Below are 24072 nucleotides of genomic sequence, written 5' to 3'. Positions count from 1 at the left end.
GGGCGCTCGGGTGGCCGTGAGAATGTGAGAGTGGGTGGGGGCTGTGTTTGGCTCCATCTCAGGAGTGATAGCCTAGAGGGCTGGGGAAGCCTGCCTGGGTGAGCTTCAACTCACAAAGATGTTAGAACAGTAGTGCCCTCTGCTGGCCTCCAGTGGTTAGCACATGAAGAGGACAAAGTAGTTGTAGATCATGTTATAAATATTATTTAAAAAACAAGAACAGAACACATACATCGGGTCCCGGGATAGAGGAAGCAGTGGTGGAGCCCCAGGCCAGGTCAGGCAAGAGCAGGCACTGATGCTAGAGGGTGAGGGCCCTGCCCTCTGCCGCCCAGGCTGTGTCCACCAGCCTGTCTCTCCCGGAAACCCCTTCTCGCACTTCTTAGCTACTGGCATCACCCACCCCATGTGATATAGACTGCCCATCTCTGGTCTGGGGCTAAGGGCAAGGACTGCACTAGTTTCTGAGAACTAGGGGACCCTTGAACACCAAGAGCAGCCTTGAGAGGTGCTAACAGTAGTGTGTTGGGGTGGGTAACTTTAGGGAAAGTGGACACAGACCAGACAGACGAGGAGTCTGAGGCAGATGGTGAGGATGGCCCCGGGGCCGCTGCCTCACTAAGTCCCAAGGCAGAAAGTAGCTCGTGGGGTCATTGGTGGTCATCCAGCTGCTGTAGGAGTGTCCGCCTCCGCCTCTCCAGCTCCCCCTCACTCAGCTCGCTTTCCGATGTGTCCCAGCCTGTCTGTTGAGCAAAGGTGTGGCTTACCTGAGCCCCCTGGACAGTGTGTCACAGGCTGGGGCGAAAGCCAGGTCCATCCATTCACCTTCTCCTTTTTGACTCCAAAGCCTGGAGAGCGGTTGGGGAGCTCCGCCTGCCGGAGCTCCCTGTCCTTGTCCTGCTCTTGTCCCCTGTCTTCACTCTCCTTGCCAGCTTTCTCTTCAGGGTCCGTCTCACTCTCAGGACTGTTCTGTAAGAGTTCAGAGCCCATCTGAGCGACGACTGAGCAGCACGGCTGGAAGGCAGATAAAATGGACTCCAGGACCTCAAGAGTTCTACTCACCGACTTGTGTCTTCTCTTCTTAGTTTTCTTTTTTGGTTTCTTGGCTTTCCGAAGACCATGATCTATAGATTTAAAAAAAATCCTTACTAAGTCTTATTGGGGGAAAGAGAAGGCTCATCCTCTTCCCTGCACATTCTTTCTAGACTCTGGCTCCTGGTCTGAAGAAGGCTGAATCTGGCCTCCCTTCTTCTATCCAGCTCCTTGCCTGGGCAGGGATGGGAAATCTCGCCCGTCGCTAGGCCCTCCCATCTTCCTAAGCCCTCCAGGGGTCTAGGACCAGCTGTGCCTCCACTGAGTCAGGACCACAGGCTCCCAGAAACCGCTTACCCGGCCCAAGGGGAAGGTGGGAGGATGGGGAGCCTGGTCCTCCAAGGGCAGCACCCCCACTTTCTACTGAATCAAGTGAGGATGAGGGTTCAGAGCCAGACTCTGAGGGGTTCCGCCTCCTCCGCTTGGGGGGCCGGAGGGATGGTGGGGGCAGTTCCTCTTCATCTGACTCAGAGCCCTGGACAGACAAGAGACACAGGTCAGCCCAGAGTTCTGTCCTTTAGAAGCTGAGAGCTGGGGACAGAGTCCAGAGCCAAGAAAGGAAACAGTCCAGCCTCACCCACGTCCCTCTACCTGCCGACTCACTGAGGGTGAGTGAGAACGCTTGCGATGGTGTTTCTTGCCCTTTCTGCCATGCTTTCGGCCTTTGGTGTGGAGGTGCTGGCATTCAGTCTGCTAGAGGCAGAGGGAGAGGTGAGAACCTCCCTTCCTGTCTCAGCGAGGCCTGCCTTTTCTAGGATACCCTCAGTCCCCTTCCTTGGCTGGCCAGGTACACAGATTAGGGTGGCCAAGTGCCTTACCTCCAGCACCTGCAGGAACTCTCGGAAGAGCCGGATCCGCTCCGACTCCAGGGTGATCTGCTCAAAGGCTGAGTCGCACACAAAGCGCTCACGGACCTTGAACGGGGAGAGCACTGCTGATCAGACCAGGCCCTGCCTGGCCCAGCTTGGACACGCCACGAGCACTGGGCAGGGCTGGGGCAGAGGAAGGAAGGGAACTGGAGCTGGCCCAGGGCTTGTGCTGTGACTGGGGTGGGCCCTCAGTGGTGGAGAAGCTCCGCTGCCCTCAGGCTTGAGGGTGATTGGGGCCAGGCTGTGCTCCTGACCTCTTCCCAGGCAGTGCCCAGCTCCAGGGCAGGCACGGCCTGCCTCAGCATGCTTCGAAAGGCAGCTTCTCGGCGCCGCATCCTTCGTGCCTCCTCCTTTTCCCGTTCCCTCTCCCGTGCCTCTGCTTTCTCCAGCAGCTGTGGGCAGAGGGAAACACAACAGGGTCAGGCGTACTGTAAGAGGTAGGAAGGTGGGATCTGGACTCTGGCCATCATTCCCCAAGCCCAAGATAATCAGCAGGGTAGTGAGAAGGAACAAGGCACTGGGATAAGTGAGAACCACCCTGCCCTGCCCATCCCCTCACACTATTGAAGGTCAGCTTGATGTTGCCTGCGTCCAGCGCAGCAGCCCTCTTGTCAAAGCTTATGACGTGGGCGAAGTCCTCAAAGGCTGTGTTCACCTCCACACAGAAGCCCCGGTCCTGTGGGCACAGCAGTGCGTGAAGGCCAGGGGCACCACAGGCCCAAGACCCAAGGCCAACAGGCAGAGGATCAGGCTGCAAGGCGTTCAAGCCTCTGCCCTCACATAGGACCCACAAGACTCGTGACACACCTTAGAAACCAGGCTAAGTCTTCATCTCACAGCCCCCTTCCGACCTGTGTGGGTCATATGGAGCCAAGGAAGTCAGGAAGCTTCTTCAGTCTTGATAGATGACTGAGTTTTGCACCATTACATCTTTTCCTCTGGCCACAGCTGGACCTTCCTGCTGCTCATGGAAGCTGCCACGCATTCCTAACATCTGGGCTGTACCCTCTGCCTCTCGTACTGAGTGCTCACTATGTAACAGGTTCTCTGCTGGGTGCCTGACACATCTCCTCTAATCCTCTCTTCTGTCAGGTCAGCCTCTCATTTGATGCAGACAAGAAAAATGAAAGCACTTGCTCTGTTGTATCTCAGGTCTTACCCCCAAATCTGACTTCAAGCACTACACCCACCCTGACTGCAGAGTTCCTGGAAGAGTTGCTGGCCATCGAGTGGGTCACTCTCCAGCAATATTAAAAACATGTCCACTGTCTAAGTGCATGGCCAGGCTCTATTTCTCGTCAAAAAGCCTCCATGTCCCAGTGAAGTTGAGGTGAAAGAGTGACATGAGAGGTAAATGGAACACTGTCACAGGCCAGCTTTCCTGTCCTTCCACACAGACGGCCTCCTCCAGTCTCCCTACTTGCTGATGCCAGGTGCAGACTTTTGCTCTCCCCAAGAGTCCTTTCTCAGTCAGGCTCCAGCCCTTCCAAGCACACCCTTCTTTCTGTAGGAGTGAGGACACAGCCAGAGGACTCTGTGTATACAGCTCAGTCTACCTCCCTTGAGACTGTGGGTCTCACAGAAACTGATGGTCTCCATTTTGGCTAAACTATCAGGCTTGGATCATGTCTCTGCCCTGCTTCAATGCTGGGGTTGCAGACACACCCAGACTTTATGTGGTGTTGAGGATTCACACTCAAGTCCTTACGCTTGTGTGGTAAGCATCACCTCCCTAGCAGTCCCTCCATAGGGAAGGCTTGACTACATCCTCTTCACTGTCCTCCCAAGGAACACACAGCTCCCTTTACTTAGAATAGCCCTCCATCCTGTTTTTAGCTTCTCAAGCTAGCTGTTTCTTTTCCTCACTTTCAATTCCTTGGACACAGCACAGGGAAAAGAAATAAACATTTATCAAGAGTCTGTTATAAGCAAGACACTTGACAAAATGTTTTTTTAAATGTTCTTTCTTACAATGTGGTATATAGATTCTCCCCAATTTATAGAGGATAAAACTGAGGCTCAGAAGCACAAGACAAACTTGTGGAGGTTTCGGGGCTAATAAACAGCCAGAAGTTACTTGATTGTGAAATATATGCAGTACTCTCCTCTCCATGATTCCTGTATTGTGGCCTCTCAAACTTCCCTTGTGTGGACACATACATATGTTCCTGAGAATCGCCCTTATACTATTATTTGTATTATTATTAGTTTTTGTTTTTTGAAACAGGTTTCTCTGTGTAGCCCTGGCTGTCCTGGAACTCACAGAGATCCACCTGCCTCTGCCTCCCAAGTGCTGGATTAAAGGCATGCCCCACTACTGCCTGGCTTTTTTTTTTTTTTTTTAACTTACCTGATCTACATTTCCCTAGCAGTTCCGCCCCTCAACCTGCCATACCACCAGGCTACTCTAATGCACCACTCCCTCCCACACCCATCGTTAATCTTCTAGCCCAGACCTCCAGTCTCCTATCTGCTCTAAGTTCAGGGTCCTACATTGTCCCAGGAGATGAGACTATGGATGACCACGGGAACTGAGATCACCTGCCCCCTAAGCTGGGAGCTCCAATGAGGGAGTAGAAAGTGGAGCTGTCCAAAATAACTGCTTTCTCAGGTGGTGTAGACAGGAGCCCAGCAGGCCATTCTACCAGTTACTTTGGCTAAATGTTAAGTAATAAAATGTAGCTATATCTTAAGATAGGTATTTATAATTTGCAGGATCACACTGTGCAAGATATGTTACTTGCTTTATTCCTTCCTGCCCTGGTTGCTTTTAAAAGTTACTTCCCAGGAATGCTTGTCTTCTGCAGCCAGTTCCTCTTTTTTTTTTTTTGGGTGTGTGTGTGTGTGTGTGTGTGTGTGTGTGTGTGTGTGTGTGTGTGTGTGTGCGCGCGCGCTTTCAAGACATGGTTTCTCTGTGTAGCTCTGGCTGTCCTGGAACTCGATTTGTAGACCAGGCTGGCCTTGAACTCACAGAGATCCACCCTGCAGCCAATTCTTTCTGCTTACCTCTCACTGCTTAAAATCCTTAGTACTTAATTAAGTGCTGCCACCCACCGCCTGCCTTGCACCTCCCACCCTTCCCTGAACTTCACAGAATGATCTGGCGGTTCTACTTTAGTGGTTCTATCCCACTGAGTTTAAACTTTTGACTTTTTTCTGAAAAGAAAAACATTTTAAATATCCCCATCTTCTTATCTATTTTATTTAATCTATAAATGTTAGAGTTCTTGGTCAGACTTGAAAACACTTTTAAACAAGTCCTTGGCAATCTCTAAATTGTTCTTGGTGACCTTGCTAACCCTTTGATCAAAACTGAGGTCAGAGGGGCATATAAAAAAGGTCACCTTTAAGCCAAGCAGTGGTGGCGCATGCCTTTAATTCGAGCACTTGGGAGGCAGAGGCAGGCGGATCTCTGTGAGTTTGAGGCCAGCCTGGGCTACAGAGTGAGTTCCAGGACAGGGTCCAAAGCTACACAGAGAAACCCTGTCTTGAAAAACCAGAAAACAAACAAACAAACAAAAAAAACAAAGGTCACTTTTAACTTTTACATTTTTAAATCATTTATTTTGCATGTGTGTATGTGGGTACCCATGTGCCACACATATGTGAAATTGGTTCTCTTCTACCAATGAGGATTTCTGAGATCCAACTAAGGTCACTAGGCTTGGCGGCAATCCTCTACCCACTATGGCATCTTACCAGCCCAACTTTTTTTTCCCCCCAAGACCACTGGGTTTCTCTGTGTGTATGTAGCCCTGGCTATCCTGGAACTCACTCTAGACCAAGCTGGCCTCAAACTCAGAGATTACCTGTCTGCCTTCCAAGTGCTGGAATTAAAAGCATCCACCACCACACCCAGCCCAACTTTCAACTTTTTTAACATTTTTTAATAAAAATTTCCTACAGCATCTCAATGCACAAGAGACACGAGCTTTTCTTCTAGAAAATAAGGGAAGATAACCTCCAAACTGTCTCAGCACGCGGATGTCAAGGGGTCTATAGGCTCTTGTCTCACCTGCCAACCAGACCCTGCAATAGCTGCCTGAATAGTAACCCCCCACCCTCTTCCATCCCTCTAACACGGTCTCTGGCATCATGGTTCTCCAACCTTAGTATCAAAGAGCACTGATTAACAGGACAGGGATGAGTCCAGGGACAAGGGTGAGCTCAAAACTGTAGCTCCAGTACCGTTACCACTTAAGCTCTTGAGGCGTGAGGAGCTGAACTCCCACCTCTTCACTAGCACTTCCCCTAAGGATACAAGCAGACTGGGAAGTACTTCACCACCACCACCACCACCAGAGCTACCATTTACAAGATAATAATCTAAGCCTCCTCTTGGTTTAGCATCCAAAGCCCTTTGCAAAGCTCTAGTAGGCATGTGGTTCCAGAAAAATAAAGAAAATCCCAGGACAACATGGCGCATCTCACTTCAGAGTAATTTTGAAACATTAAACTCTTGGGGGATTCTTTCAGGTCTTTAGAGATAGGATCTGTTGTGTAGCCCAGGCTGACCTGCAACTCACCATCCTCCTTCCTCAACCTCCAAGCACTGGGGTTAAAGGTGTGAGCCACTACACTTGGCTTATTAATTCCACATTAAACAGGTAACTATTACAATGCAACATCCGTGGCTTTGGAAGGTGATCTACTAACAGTACCCCATGTCCCTCTCAACTCAGACACCAAGTCGCTATCTTCGGTAACTGGGTGTCCCTTGGTGGAACACTCCCCATTTTTGAGATGAGGAAACTGATGTTTAGAAAAGTTCACACAACACATAAAGGCTTTCACCCCAAGTCCTACTGCTAGTCACTGTATTGGACTGTATCATCAAACACATATTATTTATTTGACTACTAGAATAGTATTTACTTTTATAATGTTTGAATTACTATTAGAATTACATGTTAGAATACTATTTACTTCCATAAAGAAATACACTTTTTTCCTTTTGGAACACAAAGCTCCCTTCACTTGCTTACATTTGTGACTCTGACAGACACGGACAACTATTTCTCCAGTAAAGAAAGTGGCAGGGCACCTGGGCTAGTAAACAGCAGTTGGCACTTGCCAGCACTGAGAAGGCAGTAAAGAGGAGGAGAGGAGCTCCTCACCCTCTTCCTCTCTTAAAGGGCATGGCACCTCAGCCAGTGTCCATGGCACGTCTTGCAGAATGAGCCCAGTGCTGCCAGACCACCCAGACTGGTAAGAGATACCAAAGATCCGGATTTTGATGTGCAGCCAGGCACAGTGGTGCACACCTATGATCCCAGCATGTGGGAAGTGAAGTGAGAAGGATTGGGAGTTCAAGGCCAGCCTGGGATACGTAAGACCTTGTCTCAAAAACCAAAACAAATCATATTTTTGTGAAATCTGATTTTAAAACATTAGCAGTAAGTTTCAAATTCTTCCAAACACCCTACAGGCTAGACGGAACATGGCTGTGGGATATGAGTTTACAATTAGCTGTGCTTGCTTCTCAGGCCTGCTACACCCTTCCCATCCACTTGCCTTTGCTCCTGTAGCACCCTATGCTGACAACATTCTACCTCTCCCACCTACTCGTTCCTGATGGTAAAGTCACTGGGTCACTATCAACTCTTCTGACTCCTGTCTCTGTAGTAACACTTGCCCCTGGCTAATAGTTCTCAAGTTTGTTTTAGGTCATGAGCTCCTAAGAGCATAAAATGATTTGTTGCTTTGGTTTTTATTTTTCTGACACAGGGTTTCAACCTGGCTGGTACTCACTTTATTGCTCAGACTGGCTTTGAACTTGTGGCTGTCCTCCTGCCTCAGCTTCCCAAGTGCTGGGAATACTAATATGCATCACTACATCTGGCCAGAAAAATGTGTTTATTTTTATCCCCAGTGCAAGCTGCCCTGTTCCTGAAAAACATTACTTAGGGAGTCCTGGTCTACAGTAGAGCTTACACACCCAGTCTCTGTCCATCCATAACACCAGGTCTCCCTCACCTTAAGAATGTCCTTTATGATCTTCTTCTCATCATGGAATCGAGCCTTCAACTCCTCCACATAGAACTTGAATAAGTCTAGAGGAGTAGAGCCTGCAGAAAGGGAGAGATGGGGGCCTGGCGGGCGGCAGCTTCCCAAGGCCCAGGGTGGGGTCAAGGACAGGACCAGGGAGTGGGGTGCAGAGGCTGGCAGGTAGGAAGCCAGACCAGACAAGGGGAAGCCTGGCTGCCTTACCCGGCTGGCCCAGCATGTTGGCAAAGCGGACATCAGTGCTGACTGCTGGGTACAGCTCCATCCAGGTGGACATGGAGTGCAGCTGCCCTGTCTCATGCAACTCGTCCAGGAAGGTCTGAACAGGAAAAGGTCAGTGATAGGAGAATGAGGTAAGGAGGGAAGCATGACTAGGAACTAGGGAGGAGGGAAGGGAATGCAGACTTGGACAAGCAGGGGCATCAGGCAAAGGAGGCAGAGATGAGGAGACAAAGACACTACAGAAGGAGGGAAAGTGAATATACAAACAGAATAAGCCAGTCTGCAGGCAATAACGCAGAAACCTGCAGGCTGCAGTTTTCTGACCTGGCTTCAATTTCCTGCTGTGACCAGCTTAGTCAACCCACTACGACTGCTTCCCAGCTGAGGACAAACTGTCTGGCTCCCACCCAAAGGCAAAGACACTTGGTCTCGCTGGCACCCATGTCTGAGGGTGGTACAAACAGCTTGTCTCCCTCAAGGGGCACTAATGCAGAGTGGCCTTAGAGGACGTGAAAGGGGCTGGTCCACAGACCATTCAGAGGCAAGGCACTACAGAGTCTGGAGCAGAGCTGAGCTAACTCTGACCCCAGGAGTAGGAAGATACCTGAAAGGCCTCCCGGTTCTTCCGCTGCTCTCGCCGCTCCCGAAGCCGGGCCCGTTCCCGCTCTTCCTCCTCTTCTCTCTCCAGAGCTCGGATATGCTCCTCAAAGCACATCAGTGCATCTTCTTTGTCCATGTCTACGTGCAGGGAGCAAGCTCAGCAGGCACCATATCAGTGGGACAGCCCCTCAGACCCCATTTCTTTTCTTTTCTTTTTTTTTTTTTTTGGTTTTTCAAGACAGGGTTTCTCTGTATAGTTTTGGTGCCTGTCCTGGATCTCAATCCGTAGACCAGGCTGTCCTCAAACTCACAGAGATCCGCCTGGCTCTGCCTCCCAAGTGCTGGGATTAAAGGTGTGCACCACCACCGCCCGGCCAGACCCCATTTCTTAAGAATGCTTCCCCTGTGGGTGGCTAGGGGCTCTCATGGGGTGGAGAAAAGGGAAGCAGAACTATTTGGGAGCAGTCACTAGTGGTAGTTCCTGGGGAAAAGTATTAATTGCATGGAAAAAATTAGCAAGTACTCAACTGATGAATTTAGCTTTTAGAAACCACTATATAAACCTAGTTATCTTAGAATCTGAGGCACCACATCTTAGGGAACTGGAAGTCAGTCAGGCTTTGATGCAGCTTTAGAGGGTGAATTATTCTGTCAAGATCACAAGTCAGTAATTCCTTACTACAGTTAAGGCCCACAATACTAAGACAGTTTAAGACCATCTTCACATGAGCTTAGATACCGCCACCTCTGAGGATTTCATATTTCTATCCAAGACACACAACGTTCAGGTGTGTTCAGTGGACCCCAGTGCTGAGGGTAGAACTTACTAGTTTATTTAGCGCTTGCCTGAGTACCTAGATTCAGTTCTTAGCACCACAAAATAAAAAAGTTAAAACAAAAAGATAGAGGCTGATCTAAAATGCTTGTGAGGGCCAGGGCACCATCCCTACTAAAATATATATAAGGGCCAGGGCACCATCCCTACTAAAATATATATAAGGGCCAGGGCACCATCCCTACTAAAATATATGTAAGGGCCAGGGCACCATCCCTACTAAAATATATGTAAGGGCCAGGGCACTATCCCTACTAAAATATATGTAAGGGCCAGGGTACCATCCCTACTAAAATATATGTAAGGGCCAGGGCACCATCCCTACTAAAATGCATGTAAGGGCCAGGGCACCATCCCTACTAAAATATATGTAAGGGCCAGGGTACCATCCCTACTAAAATATATGTAAGGGCCAGGGCACCATCCCTACTAGAATATATGTAAGGGCCAGGGCACCATCCCTACTAAAATGCATGTAAGGGCCAGGGCACCATCCCTACTAAAATATATGTAAGGGCCAGGGCACCATCCCTACTAAAATATATGTAAGGGCCAGGGCACCATCCCTACTAAAATATATGTAAGGGCCAGGGCACCATCCCTACTAAAATATATGTAAGGGCCAGGGCACCATCCCTACTAAAATATATGTAAGGGCCAGGGCACCATCCCTACTAAAATGCATGTAAGGGCCAGGGCACCATCCCTACTAAAATGCATGTAAGGGCCAGGGCACCATCCCTACTAAAATATATGTAAGGGCCAGGGCACCATCCCTACGAAAATATATGTAAGGGCCAGGGCACCATCCCTACTAAAATATATGTAAGGGCCAGGGCACCATCCCTACGAAAATATATGTAAGGGCCAGGGCACCATCCCTACTAAAATATATGTAAGGGCCAGGGCACCATCCCTACTAAAATGCATGTGAGGGCCAGGGCACCATCCCTACTAAAATATATGTGAGGGCCAGGGCACCATCCCTACGAAAATTCATGTAAGGGCCAGGGTACCATCCCTACTAAAATGCATGTGAGAGCCAGGGCACCATCCCTACTAAAATTCATGTGAGGGCCAGGGCACCATCCCTACTAAAATGCATGTGAGAGCCAGGGCACCATCCCTACTAAAATATATGTGAGGGCCAGGGCACCATCCCTACTAAAATGCATGTGAGGGCCAGGGCACCATCCCTACTAAAATATATGTAAGGGCCAGGGCACCATCCCTACTAAAATATATGTGAGAGCCAGGGCACCATCCCTACTAAAATTCATGTGAGGGCCAGGGCACCATCCCTACTAAAATGCATGTGAGGGCCAGGGCACCATCCTAGCACCGCACAGACAGACAGAGCAGCAGACCAGAGGGATGATCTCAAACACTGGACCCCAGAGTCCAAGAGAAGCAGTGACTGAAGGTTAGGGTTTCAGTCAACAGGCAGGGACAGGCTCTGAGGTCTCAGATCAGTGAGGAAAGGGCAGACAGCCAGGCTTACTCTGAAGCTGCTGGTCCTGAGCAAAGCTGGGGTTGTCCATGAGGTACTGTTGGGCCTGGGACCATGTGGTCTGGAAGTTGACACTACTCATCCCATCCAGGATGCTCTTTAAGGCCTGGATATTTCGACGCCGAAGCTGCTTGGCTTGTTCCTGGAAAGCGACAGGATGAAAGTGAGGTGGGGCTGGCAAAGGAGATCTGGAAAGAGGAGGTGGTTAGACCTAGGAGGGCCAGACTTGGGACTTTGGTGTCCCAGGAAAGGGGAGGAATTCCAAGTCACAGACCAGGGTCCTCCTTGTCCTCCCCCACCCAGGGCAATTATAGGTCCAGTGCAGAAATTGGGAAGGTAAAAGTTCCACACCAGCTTTCAATTCAGAAGGGATACTGGCTGAGCAGACAAATCAACAGCCATGATCCACAGGAAATTAAGGGCTAGGAGAATCCAGCCAGTGACTATGACCATTACCTTCTCCTTCTTAGCCAGGAAGAAGAGGACATCATCATAAACCTCTTTTCGATCCCTCTCAGGGACCACAGCCCAGACCTCCAGGTCCCCAAAGGTCTGTTCTGCCCGCCTGTGGAGCACACGGGCTGTCAGTAGGTAGAAAACAGAACCCTGCACCTGAGTGTTCTCAGGGTTCCTGAGCCCCAGCCCAGCCTAATACAGTCCTCTGACCGGTAGCGGGTGGTGGAGGTCATCCGTTCATGCTGCTCCAGGAAATGCTGCAGGGTCTGTTTGGCCTCCTTGGCCCTCAGCCGGGCCTCCTCTTTCTCCTCCTTCTCCCGCTGTGCCTTGTAAGCATTAAATGCCTGCTTCTTCTCACTCAGTTTGGGCAAGGCACTGGAGTGGACAAGGTGAAGACAGGGAAGGACACAGCTTGAATCACCCTGCACAGCCCACAAAGCAGGTCTCAGGACATGGGGAAAGGTCTCCATAGCACCAAGCTGGGGATCCATGCATGGACTTAGCATACCGGTGTTCAGAATATGGGAAGGGATGGGCAGGGAGGGGAAGAAATACTGAGCCCTTTTGCTTAGGTCTTCTCAAGTCACCATCAGACACGTCTTGGTAGGGCCCCTCTCCCCTAACTTTAGTTCAGCTCAAGCCAATGCTCATTCACTAAGATCTCATGGCTGTACCTTTCCCTCTTCGCATCCCAGAGCTACTCTAGCTTTTCCTTCTCCTGCATTCCACCCCAGCCACTGGGGCCTGAGTGTTGAGTTCAACATCCTGGCCCCGTTGCTTTCATGAACAAGGGCTATCCCCTCCTACTCAGCCTACCTGTAACGGGGGTCAGTGACTACCATCTTCATGGCCTGTTCCCATGAAGCATTGGAAGGGACAGCCTGGAACAGAGAGGCATAGATCTTGGGGTCTGCCCACCTTCAAACACACCACAGGACCTCCCTAGGAGCCCACACCAGGCACCTTGTCCCTCAGTAGCTCTTTGAAGGCCTGCTTTGCCTTCTCCCGGTTGCTCCAACTGAGGCTAGATCTCTCTGGCTCAGGCCTAGCGTCCTCCTCTTCCTGTGGTAGCCGATGCTGTCCAGTAGAACTGGAGAGGAGAAGGGACTCAGCCACAGGGCCCACAATCCTTAGAGTTTTCAGTGCCCTTCACTCTCAGCAACGTCCGGTCCTTTTCTTGCTCCCCAGGGAGCCCTTCAGAGGTCAAGCTCAGCTCTTCCAATGTCCCTCCCAAGGCTCTGAAGAGAATGAGGCTGCAACGCACAGGGGCAGCTCTCACCTGCTGGGGCCCTCCTCCCGCTGCAGGAACCCCTGCTCCACAGGCTGGGCAGCCTCCAACACATCACAATCTTCACTGCGACCTGGCTCAGGTTCCAGGAGGGCCATAGGCACTGGGGTGGGACCGGGGGGTATAGGCGGAGGATCAGGCTGTGGCTGAGGTGGCTGTGGCTGTGGCTGTAGTGTCTGCAGCTGCTGGGTCTGCTGTTTTCTGTAGGCAAGCCAAAAGGGTGATGGTATACCAAAGCGAGGACAGGAAAGTAGGGTGGGCCAATTGCTCTAGCTTGGGAAAGACTGGGTCTAAAGCAGCTGACCCCATAAAGAAATAAGACTCCTCCTCCCACTGAGGAAGGATACCGGTGAATCCACTCCCTCCCCCAGGTGCTCCAAGAAGGATACATGGTCAAGTCACTTACCCTGCAGACTCTTGTTTCACTAGGGCTGCAAGGGGAAAAGGTAACAGTCACAGAGTAGCACAGGACTCGGAGTCGCCTTGCCCAGTCTTCCCCTTCTCCCTCCAGGACCCCTCACCCTCCAGGTCATCCAGATCCTTGGGCCGGGTCCAACGGGACTCCTGACTCTGGTTGTTGTAGTAGTACGGCTTCCCTGTGTCTGATTTGTACTCTTTCCAGGGACACTGGGACAGCAGCAGCTGTAAGAGGAGGGTCAGAAGTCATCAGCAGCTGGGCAGCTCTCCAGCCTGTCAGGGGAGCTCAGGGGACCCAGGGAACAGAGGACACAGTAGTCTTTAGCTGCCACCTGGCCTTGCCTGAATGGGGGAAAGTGGACTTCCTAAGAGCCTAGGGCGGTAATTCCAAGGAGCATGGAGGTGGTCAAGGATCTTGGGGTCAGAGGAACTACAATGAGTATGGCTAGAGACTCAAGGAAGGCCAAGGATTTGGAAAGGTCGGAGAAGCTAAGGGAGGAAGAGCCAGAAAGCCCCACTTAGGACCTCGGCCTTGGACTTGAGCGCGCTGGGCTTCTCCCACACGGACTGCTTGTCCTCAGCGTTGTAGTAGTAGACGCGCCCGTCAGGAGCCACATGCTCACTCCATAAGGCCCTCTGGGGGAGAGGCACAGAACCGTGGTCAGGCTCCTTTCCCAAAACCTCTCCTCACCCTCAAGACTTAGCCATCAGCCTCCCACTTTCTACCAGAGACCTAAGCTGGAAGCACTCACCGGAGGGCCTGTCCCAGGTACAGCAGCTAGAAAAGAAGCCAAAGGAAACCTACTAAGCCCTTGCTCAAACCCCCATCTTCTCCCCACTTACTCCTCCCTTATTCCGTCCCATAAATACCCCTCTGATCCCATCAACATCCCAAAATCCCTGGCATCCCAACAGGCATGATCCAGCGTGGGCTCCAGTCCATGGTCCCCTCTCCCCTGTGCCCCCCAACCTCCGAGCCTGGGGGGAGCAGGCCCCCAGAAGACTCACAGCTGGCGGTGTCCGCACCCGGAGCCGTCTGCCGAAGAAAGAGGAGGGGGAAGGGTTGGGGCCAAGCCCAGTGGCCCCCCAGGACCCAGGCCATGGGGGATGGAGAAGCAGGCCAGGCCAGGATCTGTGTGTCCTGCTCCCAGGGATCTCTGCCCTCTAACAGTACTATCCCTCCACCCCACCAGGGCTGTGCACTCAGACCCCACGGGGAGTCGCACAGTCGCTCCTTTCTTCCGTTTCCACAAGTGAGAGCATTCTGTTGAGTCAGCTCCTGAGATCCATCTCTTCACAGTAGATGCCAAAATTCTACACCCCACTCAAGACTCCACTACACTGAGCAACAGCACAAGAAGGTGCCACTGCCTCTTTCCGAGGCAAAGAGGATGTGATGTGAAGAAATCTGCTGGCATGTCTAGAACGCGGAGCATCTGAATGAGTGTTCTTTAAGGGTGTGGGGTGTGGCATGAGAGGTGACGAGAGAACATGTTGTCTTTGGCAATGAGTGGGAAATAGACTGCTGAGGATGTGGCCGGCGAGGGTTTGATGTGAGGAATATTGCCAGGGACCAGACAGACCCAACAGGAGGGAAAGAACAGAGTCCACATCCATGCACTCCAAGTCAGACCCACATGTGCAAGACAGAGCCTGCCTCCTGCTTGTCCCTAGCGCTTACCGCTGCAGTGACAGGTACCGCCGGCATCAGCATCCCTGGCATCATTGGAGGTACCATTCCTGGAATCTATAGATATAGACCAGCAGTCAAGGTTAGAGTCAGGAAGAGCTAGCCAGACCAGTCTCTGAGGTGGGTTCCCTGAGAGACCCCTTTGGGGGCTCTGACCCCTGCCTGGGGCATACTCTCAAGCAATCTTCAGGATCTGGACACTCAGCATGCCTGAGTGCTGTTTGAATCATTCAGCAGACAAATCCATAGGAGTCTGGCCCGAAGCTTCCTTCCCCCCCATTTCTAAAGCCCCGAAGCTTACTCTCATCTCTTTCCCAGCTAAAGATCTCCCCGTGGAAAGAACAAATTACCTGTGTGAGTGGTGGTGGTGCCCCCATTGGCGGGAGCATTGGGGGCAGTATGCCAGGTGGCATGGGGGGAATGGCTGGTGGTCTCTGACTCATAGGGGGCAGCCCCATTGGAGGAAAAGGAGGTGGGATCCCTGGAGGGGGCATCTAGAAATGAGGAAAGAAAAAGCCACTAAACAGAGGACACTGTCTTATTACGGCAGAGACCACCTATCTCAGGCACTACCCAGTCCTCATCCTGGCCCAGAGGTGATTCCAAGGCTTTCATTTGAGAAGTAAAAGGCATAAAACTGTCTCCCTCTTCACTACTGAGGAAGACAGGTAACTGAGGAGTTCCTAGGCATAATGGCACACACACAGCTTCCTAAGCAGGGGAGGGAATGGAAAAGGACACAGGAACAGTACCAGTCTGGGGAGGCTGTACTCCCCCCAGAGACCTTCAGGTGAAGGGAGAAGGCTGGGATCCCAGTCTCCTGCCTCCCGTTCTTTCTAACTCACGACCACCAATGCTATTCCAGCCCGAACTCAGAGGCTTTCGTAAAGAGAAGGTAAGGAACAGTGAAAGAGAAAGAAGCCTCTCCAGCCCTCACCCACTGGAGGTCTCCCCTTCCATTTCTCCAATCTCCAGCCCCCTTGTGTCCCAAGGACAAAACAAAAAGGGAGAACTGTCACTTTACGGACTAGAGCTTTAACAGCAGCTCTCCCCACCCCAGCGCTCAACACCTCCCATCTTCCAAATACCAAAAGGGTGTGTCACAGGTCCTTGCTGGCAACGCAGCAGTGGGAGGTGGGGGCTGAGGGTGCAGGCTGGAAAAGCCAAGCCCAGGGAAACACATAAAACTTACGAAGGGTGGTGGCATCATGGGGGGCCCCGGTGGGAAGGGGGCAGGCGCTGCTGGGGGCCGGGGACCAGAATCGGGAACCGACTGTTGAGGGAGAGAAAAGTCATAGGACCCAGGATGGGCACAGAGATGGACTTTTGCAGAAGGGAAGCAGAGGGATGAAAGAGAAACACAAGTTCAGGAGGGAGTTTCCACGCCCCGTTTCCTGCCCATCCTGAGCCTGAGCCCTGCAGAGCTCTGCTCTCCAGTGCTAGCCCGAGGACCAGCTGACGGACGGAGCCCTTCATGCCATCTGTATTTGGGGAGTTCCCATTTTGCCAAGGCCACAGCAGAGGCACAGAAGGCTCTATTACAGGCATCTGGCTCTTCCCACGACGTCAACCCATTCTCCTGCACCTCTCTCAAGCCAGTGAGGGGTTATGTCTTCCCTTGGTCAAGTCACTGGTTGAAGATTCAATCCAAAGCTGTTGGTCCTTTACAGCCCTAGTGCTTTACAATCAGCTTCCTTCTAACCAGACTCTATCACTCATCCACCTGCTCCCACTTCTTCTACTCCCAGACATCAACCGGACCATCTTCCACCCGATGGCTACCCTTCCTTTACAAACCCTGAGCATGGACACAGGCCTGCACAGTCCAAGTGTTCCTGTCTTCCCTCTAACAGCTGACCACATGACACTATTTAAAGTGGTTTTCTCCACTTTCTTCTCTATCTGATCCCCTTCCTTACTTTCCTCATGTACACAATTTTATTACAACGTTTGCCTGGGTATGTTTTGCCCTACTACAGGGTGATGCCATTCCACAGAAGCAAGGATCACATGACTTGCTGAAAGCTGGATTCCTGGTACCTGCTGCAGGGTCTGGCACATAACAGATCCTCAATAAATACTGAATGAATTTTTAAAACAAATGAAGCAAATTAATATATAGAAGTTTCCAATTCTAAAATGTCATTCTCTCTATAGAAATTACAGATGTATAAAATGATAGATGTACAAAGTCTTCATTTTTAAAAACACAGATGAGAATAAGCTTAAATATCCATCAGTAAAGATTCATCATACACAAACATAAAATGGAACACTACACAGTCATAAATGAGAATGAGGAAACTCATTACTAAGATACGGATCAATGTCAAAATCTTTTTTTTTTTTTTTTTTTTTTGGTTTTTTGAGGCAGGGTTTCTCTGTGTAGCTTTGAGCCTTTCCTGGATCTTGCTCTGTAGACCAGGCTGGCCTCAAACTCACAAAGATCCGCCTGCCTCTGCCTCCCGAGTGCTGGGATTAAAAGTGTGTGCCACCACCGGCCGGCCAATGTCAGCATCTTAAGATACACTGGTAAGGTGGAGGGAGGCAAGGTGCAGTGAAGCTTTATCACATGTATAAATACTGGTGATAAGAGAAACAAAAGACAGAAGGAGAAAAGGATCTTCACAGTATGCCATTTTGTGTTTTATAAATATGCACCATATGGCTTTATTACCTGCTCAAAAATATTTGGTAGTGGGGGCAGCTGGAGACATGGCTCAGCAGTTAAGACACTGGCTGCTCTTCCTGAGGACCTGGGTTCGGTTCCCAGAACCCACATGATAGCTCACAACTGTATATAACTCCAGTTCCAGGGGATCTGACATATTTTATGGCCTCCATAAGCACCAGGCACAGACACACATGTAGGCAAAGACTTAAATACACAAAATAAATCTTTTCTTTACTTTTTCAAGTATTTTGGGGACTAGAGAGATGGCTCAGTAGGTAAGAGCACTTGCCGGATGAGTATGAGTTTGGATGCCAGAACACACACGCACAGGCACACAAGCTGTGCATGGCTGTAACCACAGTGCAATGGAGGCCTGAGACAAGAAAATCATTAGAACTTGCTGGATGTCAGCCTAACTCAGTGAGAGGCCCTGTCTCTAGCAAATAAGGCAGAGAAGGATGGATAAAATGCCTGCCACTTTCCTCTGGCCTCAGTGCATAGACAGACACATTTATTGTTTTGTGTGTTTGTTAGTTTTTGAGACAGGGTCTCACTATGTAGCCCTTGCTCACTCTGTAGACCAGACTAGCATAGAACTCAAGAGATCCTCCTACCTCTGCCTCCGGGTGCTGGGATTAGAAGTGTGCCTGCACCCAGCTCACACACTTTTTAAAAAGGTGAAGATGGAGCTAAAAGGCTGTTCTTCTTCCTAACTGGAAGCTGAGAAGCAGCATAGGAGTTCTAGGGAGAGGTAGTAGCTTGGATGAACAGGAGCCACCCTACAACTGTTTCTCAGCCAACCTATCCCGAGGAGGCCTGGGCAGTTAAAAATGCTTTCTAACCTTTATTTCTAGAAATATCTGTCTTCTGCCTTGTCCTAAGTAGTTATGTGCCAAGCTACTACAATTGACCCCATTCTCTACCTTCAACTAAGGGCACTGTTCCTGTCCTCTGGAAATCTTATCTGTACGGAATGTCAGAAACAAGTTGCCACGGGAGGAAGTCAAAATTTGTTTCCTACTCTTCCACCCTGAGCGACTTTAACCCACCAAGTCATCTTTGAGTCTTATCAGGCCCTGCCCACGTGATCCAGTCCTGCCCAAGACAGAGACCTGGGGGTTACTATCTATAGTGTCCTCAATAATACATCCCAAGTTCTCTTAGTTTTACCTCCAAAAGGTCCTGGTACATTTCACTTTTTCCCTCAACCCACGTTTCCATCTGATCTACTGTGTGACCGCCCAAACTGTTCTCCTCGTATCCACTTTTTAAAAAGATTATCATATATACGGTGTTCTGCCTGCACGTATGCCTGCAGGCCAGAAGAGGGCGCCAGATCTCTTTACAGGTGGTTGTGAGCCCCATGTAGGTGCTGGGAAGTGAACTCAGGACCTCTGGAAGAGCAGCCACTGCTCTTAACCGCTGAGCCATCTCTCCAGCCCCTCATATCAGCTTCTACCTGTACCTACAATACACTTTTCAAAATGTATCTCAGACCCATAAGCACCTGCTTAGAACAGTCGTTTCCTACTGTTCAGAGAGTGAACAGCAAAGCCCTATCCAGCTAGGTCTAGGAGGCTGCCGATGACCTCGCCAGCCTCTTCCACACCCATCTTCTGTGCTCCAGCCAGACTCAGGCTTCCTCCCATCTCAGGTATTCCCCTGTGCACAGAACACCTCTTCTACGTTCTATACACACTTCACAGCCAACACACATTGCCAACCCACCGCACTAGCCCAAGCCCTCCTTTATATGCTCAATACCAACCCTTTCCTGTCAGGAGTTCCCACTGGAAGTTTACAGGCATTAATTAGTATAACTCCAAACGTGCTGTCTCATGTGGCACTAAGACATACTCTATTAAACATGGATACTCACATGTTAGATTTAATGAACTAGAACGTCTAGTGGAACTCCACTAAAATGGAAACAGAGGCAGAGGTAAACTGAGCACAGTGGCTCAACACTGCCACCCCAGCACTTGGAGACAGAAGAAGATCCGGGGCTGGAGGCCAGTGTGGGCCATGTAGTGAGTACCAAGCCAGCCCGGGCTGCTGAGACTCTGCCTCAAAAAATAAGTAATAAATGAGTTGGTGAGATACCTCGGTGGATTAAGGCACTGGCTTTCAAGCCTGAGGACCTGCATTTGATCCCTGGGACCCACATGGTGGAAATAGAGAACTGACTTCCACAACTTCTCCTCTGCCCTTCTCACATGTACTATAACACATGTGCATTCATCCAAAATGAGTAACAGAAATTTCAGAAAAAAAATTAAGGTGGGGCAGTTGTAAGCTGGAATGGATGCTTGTTTCTTGACTTGAATGGTCTTGGTAAGTCCCACCAAACTTAAGGGCCACTGGTAAGGCCTACCATCAAGAAAACACAATTTAGAGCTGGAGGAGACCCTGAAAATCGCCCCAAATGCATGCTCCCCAACCTTGAGACAGGGCATTACTCTGTAATGAGGCTGTCTTGGAACTCACTGTATATTCCACTCAAGCTCTAGCCTCAAATTTGCAACGAAACAACCCTCTTACCTTAGCCTCCCAAGTGCGAGGATTACAGACAGGTGCCAACTTTTGTTTTCAGTTGTCTAGCCTACACTAGTTTTAAACTCCTGATGCTCTTGTCTCCACCTCCAGCACAGAGTGCCACTACACACACCAATACTTCTCTCCTGTCACATGAGTAAAGTAAGACCATACTGGCTACCTAAAGTCTCACAGCTAGTTTCAGATGAGCCCTGACTGAATCTGATTTGCCTCCCTCAGAAGCACAACGGCTGCCAGAGAAAGCGGGCATTTTTCATACCAACCTTCCCTGCAACTCCAACCTCATCTTAAGAATGTGTACAGTGGTGCCAGGCAGTGGTGGCGTACACCTTTAATCCCAGCACTCGGGATCTCTGTGAGGCCAGCCTGGTCTACAGAGCGAGATCCAGGACAGGCACCAAAACTACACAGAGAAACCCTGTCTTGGGGGCTGGGGGGGGGGGATGTACAGTAGTGCCTATTGCGTACCCCATAAAATTCCTCAACTTACAGTCAGGTGCTGGTGGCACATGCCTTTAATTTAGGAGGCAAAGGCAGGCAGATCTCTGTGAGTTCAAGGCTAGCTGGGTCTACATAGCAAATTCCAGGACATCCAGAGCTACACAGAGAAACCCTGTCTCAAAATAAAAAAATTAGTAAGCTGGGCATGATGGCATATGCCTTTAATCCCAGCACTTGGTAGGCAGAGATAAGTAGATCAGACTGGCCTCGATCTCTGAGTTTGAGGCCAGTCTAATCTACCGAGGGAGTTCCAGGATAGCCAGAGCTAGGCAGAGCAACCGTCTCAAAAAACAGAGCTTTTTTTCCCCCTTCATCTACCATCCAAAGTCTTTCTATACAACCAGTCCCACACTCTGGCCCACCCCGAGTTCAGGGCTTCTCAGTTCCTTTCTGTACAGGAACTGTTAGATTACCTTCTTGTTTTGTTCAAGACGATCGTGTTCCTTTTACATTATTGCATACCCCACATACACATTCTATGTCCTTTCAGGATAGAGTGCACCACTTTGCAGAGTGGCATGTCCCTCTAAGAGTGTTTACTGGGCTTCTGAAATTACCCACCTCTCCACTGCAGTGCGGAGTTCCCTACATTTCAGAAGTGAGCTTTCTTTTTCTTTTTCCATTTTATAATGTTTGAAGACATGTGGGGTCACATGAGCACGTAGAGACCCAAAGCAATGTTGGGAATCATCCTTGATCAATCCTCCACCTCACTCCCTGAGAAAAGCAGTCTCTCAGTCAGACCCAGAGCTCACTGACCCAGCCAGCCTTACTAGCTGCCCTGCTCTGGCAGTCCAGTCTCTGCCCTCAAAGGCTAGAATTACAGGGAGGTGGGTATTTTTGTAGGTTCTGGGTATGCAGCACAACAAGCATTTACTAAGCCATCTCCCGGGCTGGGTTTTCTCTTTTTTAAACTTCCCCAACTGCCTAGATAGGGCTCTCCACCTGAAATGTTTTGATGAAACACGGTCTGATCCCTAACCTTGGTGGGGTTTTTCATACAACCTAAAACACTGTTTGCGGAGCATAGCCTGTGACAGAAACATGTAGAATAGCAGAGATTCTTTGGCTTAGGGAAAGGAGCTGGTATCAAATACTCATGCAGGAAAAGTTACATGACAGAAAGCTGTGTGTGATCATCTTCACACTGGATGCAGACTTCTGGCCTATTTCAACCAGTTACCCAGGGAAGACGGAGCAGTGGGATGAATGTAAATGACTATGGAACTTTCAGAGCCTTCCCTTCCCTGTACTGTCCTTCCTTTCCTCAAACACCTGCTCCTCTCACCGGCTGCAATACCAGTACAATTCTGGGTAGCTAACACTTGCGTGAACTCTGAAGTGAACAATGCAAGAGGACAGAAGGAAAGAAGCCGAGAGAAGCGGACCTGTTGAGTTTCCCTGAACAGAACACACATTTAGGGGCTGGGGAGGGACAGTGAAATTGAGACCAGAGACCAGGGGAAGCATCCTGATACAAGATGTAATCAAGTCCCAGCCTTCACAGCTAAGGGGCATCTCAGAACTGAGCATTCAGAAGACCAAAGAGAGAAGAAGACAAGAATCGAGAAACAGAGGGGGTAGAAGAAACAGCTAATGGTAACGGTTGCTTATCACGAGCCAGACTCACACCAAGCGTTCACTGAATCTGCACAACCATCACCGCCTGAGGTTCTGACAGACTACTCACTTGACTATGGTCCTAAGAGGTTAACTGGTAGAGGCAGGTTTGGAATCCAAGCAGTCGGACCCCCTAAAGCTGCCTCCCAGAAGGAAGGATGGTGCCACAGATGACATTTCTTAGCCTCATCTTTTCCTCCCAATCCTCACACAATCCTGAGATTCTCAGACAGCCAAGTGATCCTAGGTTGGCCTGGTCTGACTCACTCTCCCTCACTGAAGGAACTGTTATAAAATGAAGGCTAGGGATGTATTTCTCAGAAAGGGGCAGCCATCATCGGAAAGAAACATCGGGGTTGGGAATGTAGCTCAGCAGTGGAGCATTTGCCGGGCATTACCAAGGCCCTGCTTTCAATGCACACTGGAGTCTCCACTGACCTGCGGAGCCCCTCAGGACCAGCCCCTCCCCCAACCCCTTCCGAGCCTCTACTGGGGTGTGTAAGCCCTAGCATTTCTTCAGCTCCCCCCAAGAGCCTGGGGATCTTTCTAGAATATAACTTCTTGTTGTTTCTGATCCCCATCACCTCTTCACTCTCCTGAAGAACAGAATCTTATGTTACTTCTGGCTCTCATCTTTGGCAGCCAGGGTTCACCCTCCTCTATTTACAGAGTTCTCCCATTCCTCCAACAGGATTCCCAAGACCCAGGCCCACCAGGACGCGGCCATGAAAGCTTTAAATTTCCTCCTACCCGCAAATCCCAGGGAATTTTTCCCAGTCCAGCTGAAGGATTCCTCTCCAACTTCACGCTTCCCGAATCCTAGAACCCACTGGCCTTAAATTTCCTCCTCCAAACCCGCCCCCTTTCGGAACTGATGGAGATTCAGTAGATCATTTTCGCCCATTTTCCTTTTTAAGAGTCAATGGGAAATCCGAGGCCCAAAGAAAGGGAGTGTGACTCGCCCAAGGTCACACATGGTTATTAGTTTGTGGAAGGCTGAGCCAGGGCTGGGACCCAGGGGCCTCTCTGCTCGTCCATTCCTTGGACTAGCTACTCCAGCTCCGAGGTGAAAAACCAGGAGCCTCTCTTTCCTCCAGCAGCCCTCTCTCCTCACCTCCGGAGGCAGGGTCTTGTGAACGGGTGGAGAAAGAAGGGAGTCGGTCCCCTCCGGCCCTCGGGGGGGGCACCCGGGGCTTCGAGAAGCCAGCCTGGGTCTGGGGGAGGGGCCCGGGGCACGCCAAATGGCCCAGGAGAGGTACCTGCGGTCCCCACCTCCCGCCCTCTCCTCTTCCCCGACCTCTCGCCACAGGACCCACCCTTCCTTCCCTCCATCCCCGTGCCCTCCTCCCCGCGGAGCCTCGCAGCTCCCCGTCCCCTCCTCGGCCCCCCGGCCGCACACCCCCCCCGCCATGCTCCATAATGGCCTCCCCGCCCCTTCTACCCCCCATCCCCGCCCCCACCCCCCGTCCCGGGCTCCTCTTCCTCACCCCTCGGGCCCCTCGCCCTCCCTCAGGGTCCCGGGCACCCCGGCGGCCCCCCCGCCTCCCCGGCCCGAGCCCGGGCCGCAGGGGGCGCTGTGGGACAGCCCCGGGCCTCTCCACCCCCGCGCGGGGACGTTACCATGCCAGAGCCTCAGAGCAGCTGGGCCGGCTCGGCCCACTCGCCAGTAAAAACAGCCCTGATTGGCCGGGCCTCGGCCGGGAGGGCGGGGCCAGTGGGGGGTCGCACCCCTTCGT

At 50.8% G+C, this 24072-nt stretch overlaps 1 protein-coding gene across 13 annotated transcripts; it reads right to left on the bottom strand.

Moving 5' to 3' along the window:
- Positions 1 to 181: 181 nt before the first annotated feature.
- Positions 182 to 24072, bottom strand: Prpf40b (pre-mRNA processing factor 40 homolog B). 13 transcript variants are annotated; one of them, XM_052748907.1, is made up of 26 exons: positions 23957 to 24072; positions 16178 to 16258; positions 15336 to 15479; positions 14977 to 15042; positions 14304 to 14331; positions 14048 to 14073; positions 13821 to 13931; positions 13400 to 13520; positions 13285 to 13309; positions 12870 to 13079; positions 12554 to 12680; positions 12407 to 12471; positions 11801 to 11965; positions 11591 to 11699; positions 11126 to 11276; positions 8794 to 8927; positions 8172 to 8286; positions 7938 to 8029; positions 2521 to 2637; positions 2216 to 2353; positions 1911 to 2006; positions 1684 to 1785; positions 1390 to 1567; positions 1063 to 1124; positions 826 to 990; positions 182 to 743 (listed from the first exon to the last, which is right to left on the bottom strand). In XM_052748907.1, exons 1-26 carry the CDS (start codon positions 23957 to 23959, stop codon positions 651 to 653), a joined length of 2724 nt encoding a protein of 907 aa, XP_052604867.1. In that variant the 5' UTR covers positions 23960 to 24072; the 3' UTR covers positions 182 to 650. The 13 variants fall into 13 exon arrangements, with proteins under 13 accessions (XP_052604867.1, XP_052604876.1, XP_052604871.1 ...); XM_052748916.1 differs by having other exon boundaries at positions 182 to 739; XM_052748911.1 differs by having other exon boundaries at positions 826 to 969.

The sequence above is a fragment of the Peromyscus californicus genome, unplaced genomic scaffold (assembly GCF_007827085.1).
Source record: "Peromyscus californicus insignis strain IS unplaced genomic scaffold, ASM782708v3 Scaffold_20__1_contigs__length_68692818, whole genome shotgun sequence".
Lineage (NCBI taxonomy): Eukaryota > Metazoa > Chordata > Mammalia > Rodentia > Cricetidae > Peromyscus > Peromyscus californicus.
This window is presented reverse-complemented; position numbering and strand designations above follow the sequence as displayed.

Bases quoted from the DNA above. Each gene is read 5' to 3' on its own strand.
- Prpf40b (XM_052748907.1), bottom strand. The intron at 11,966-12,406 runs GTAGGCTGAGTA...TGTCCACTCCAG, and splicing joins GTCACTGACCCCCGTTACAG to TGCCTTGCCCAAACTGAGTG. The intron at 8,928-11,125 runs GTAAGCCTGGCT...CCCTGCACGTAG, and splicing joins TCAGGACCAGCAGCTTCAGA to ACATGGACAAAGAAGATGCA.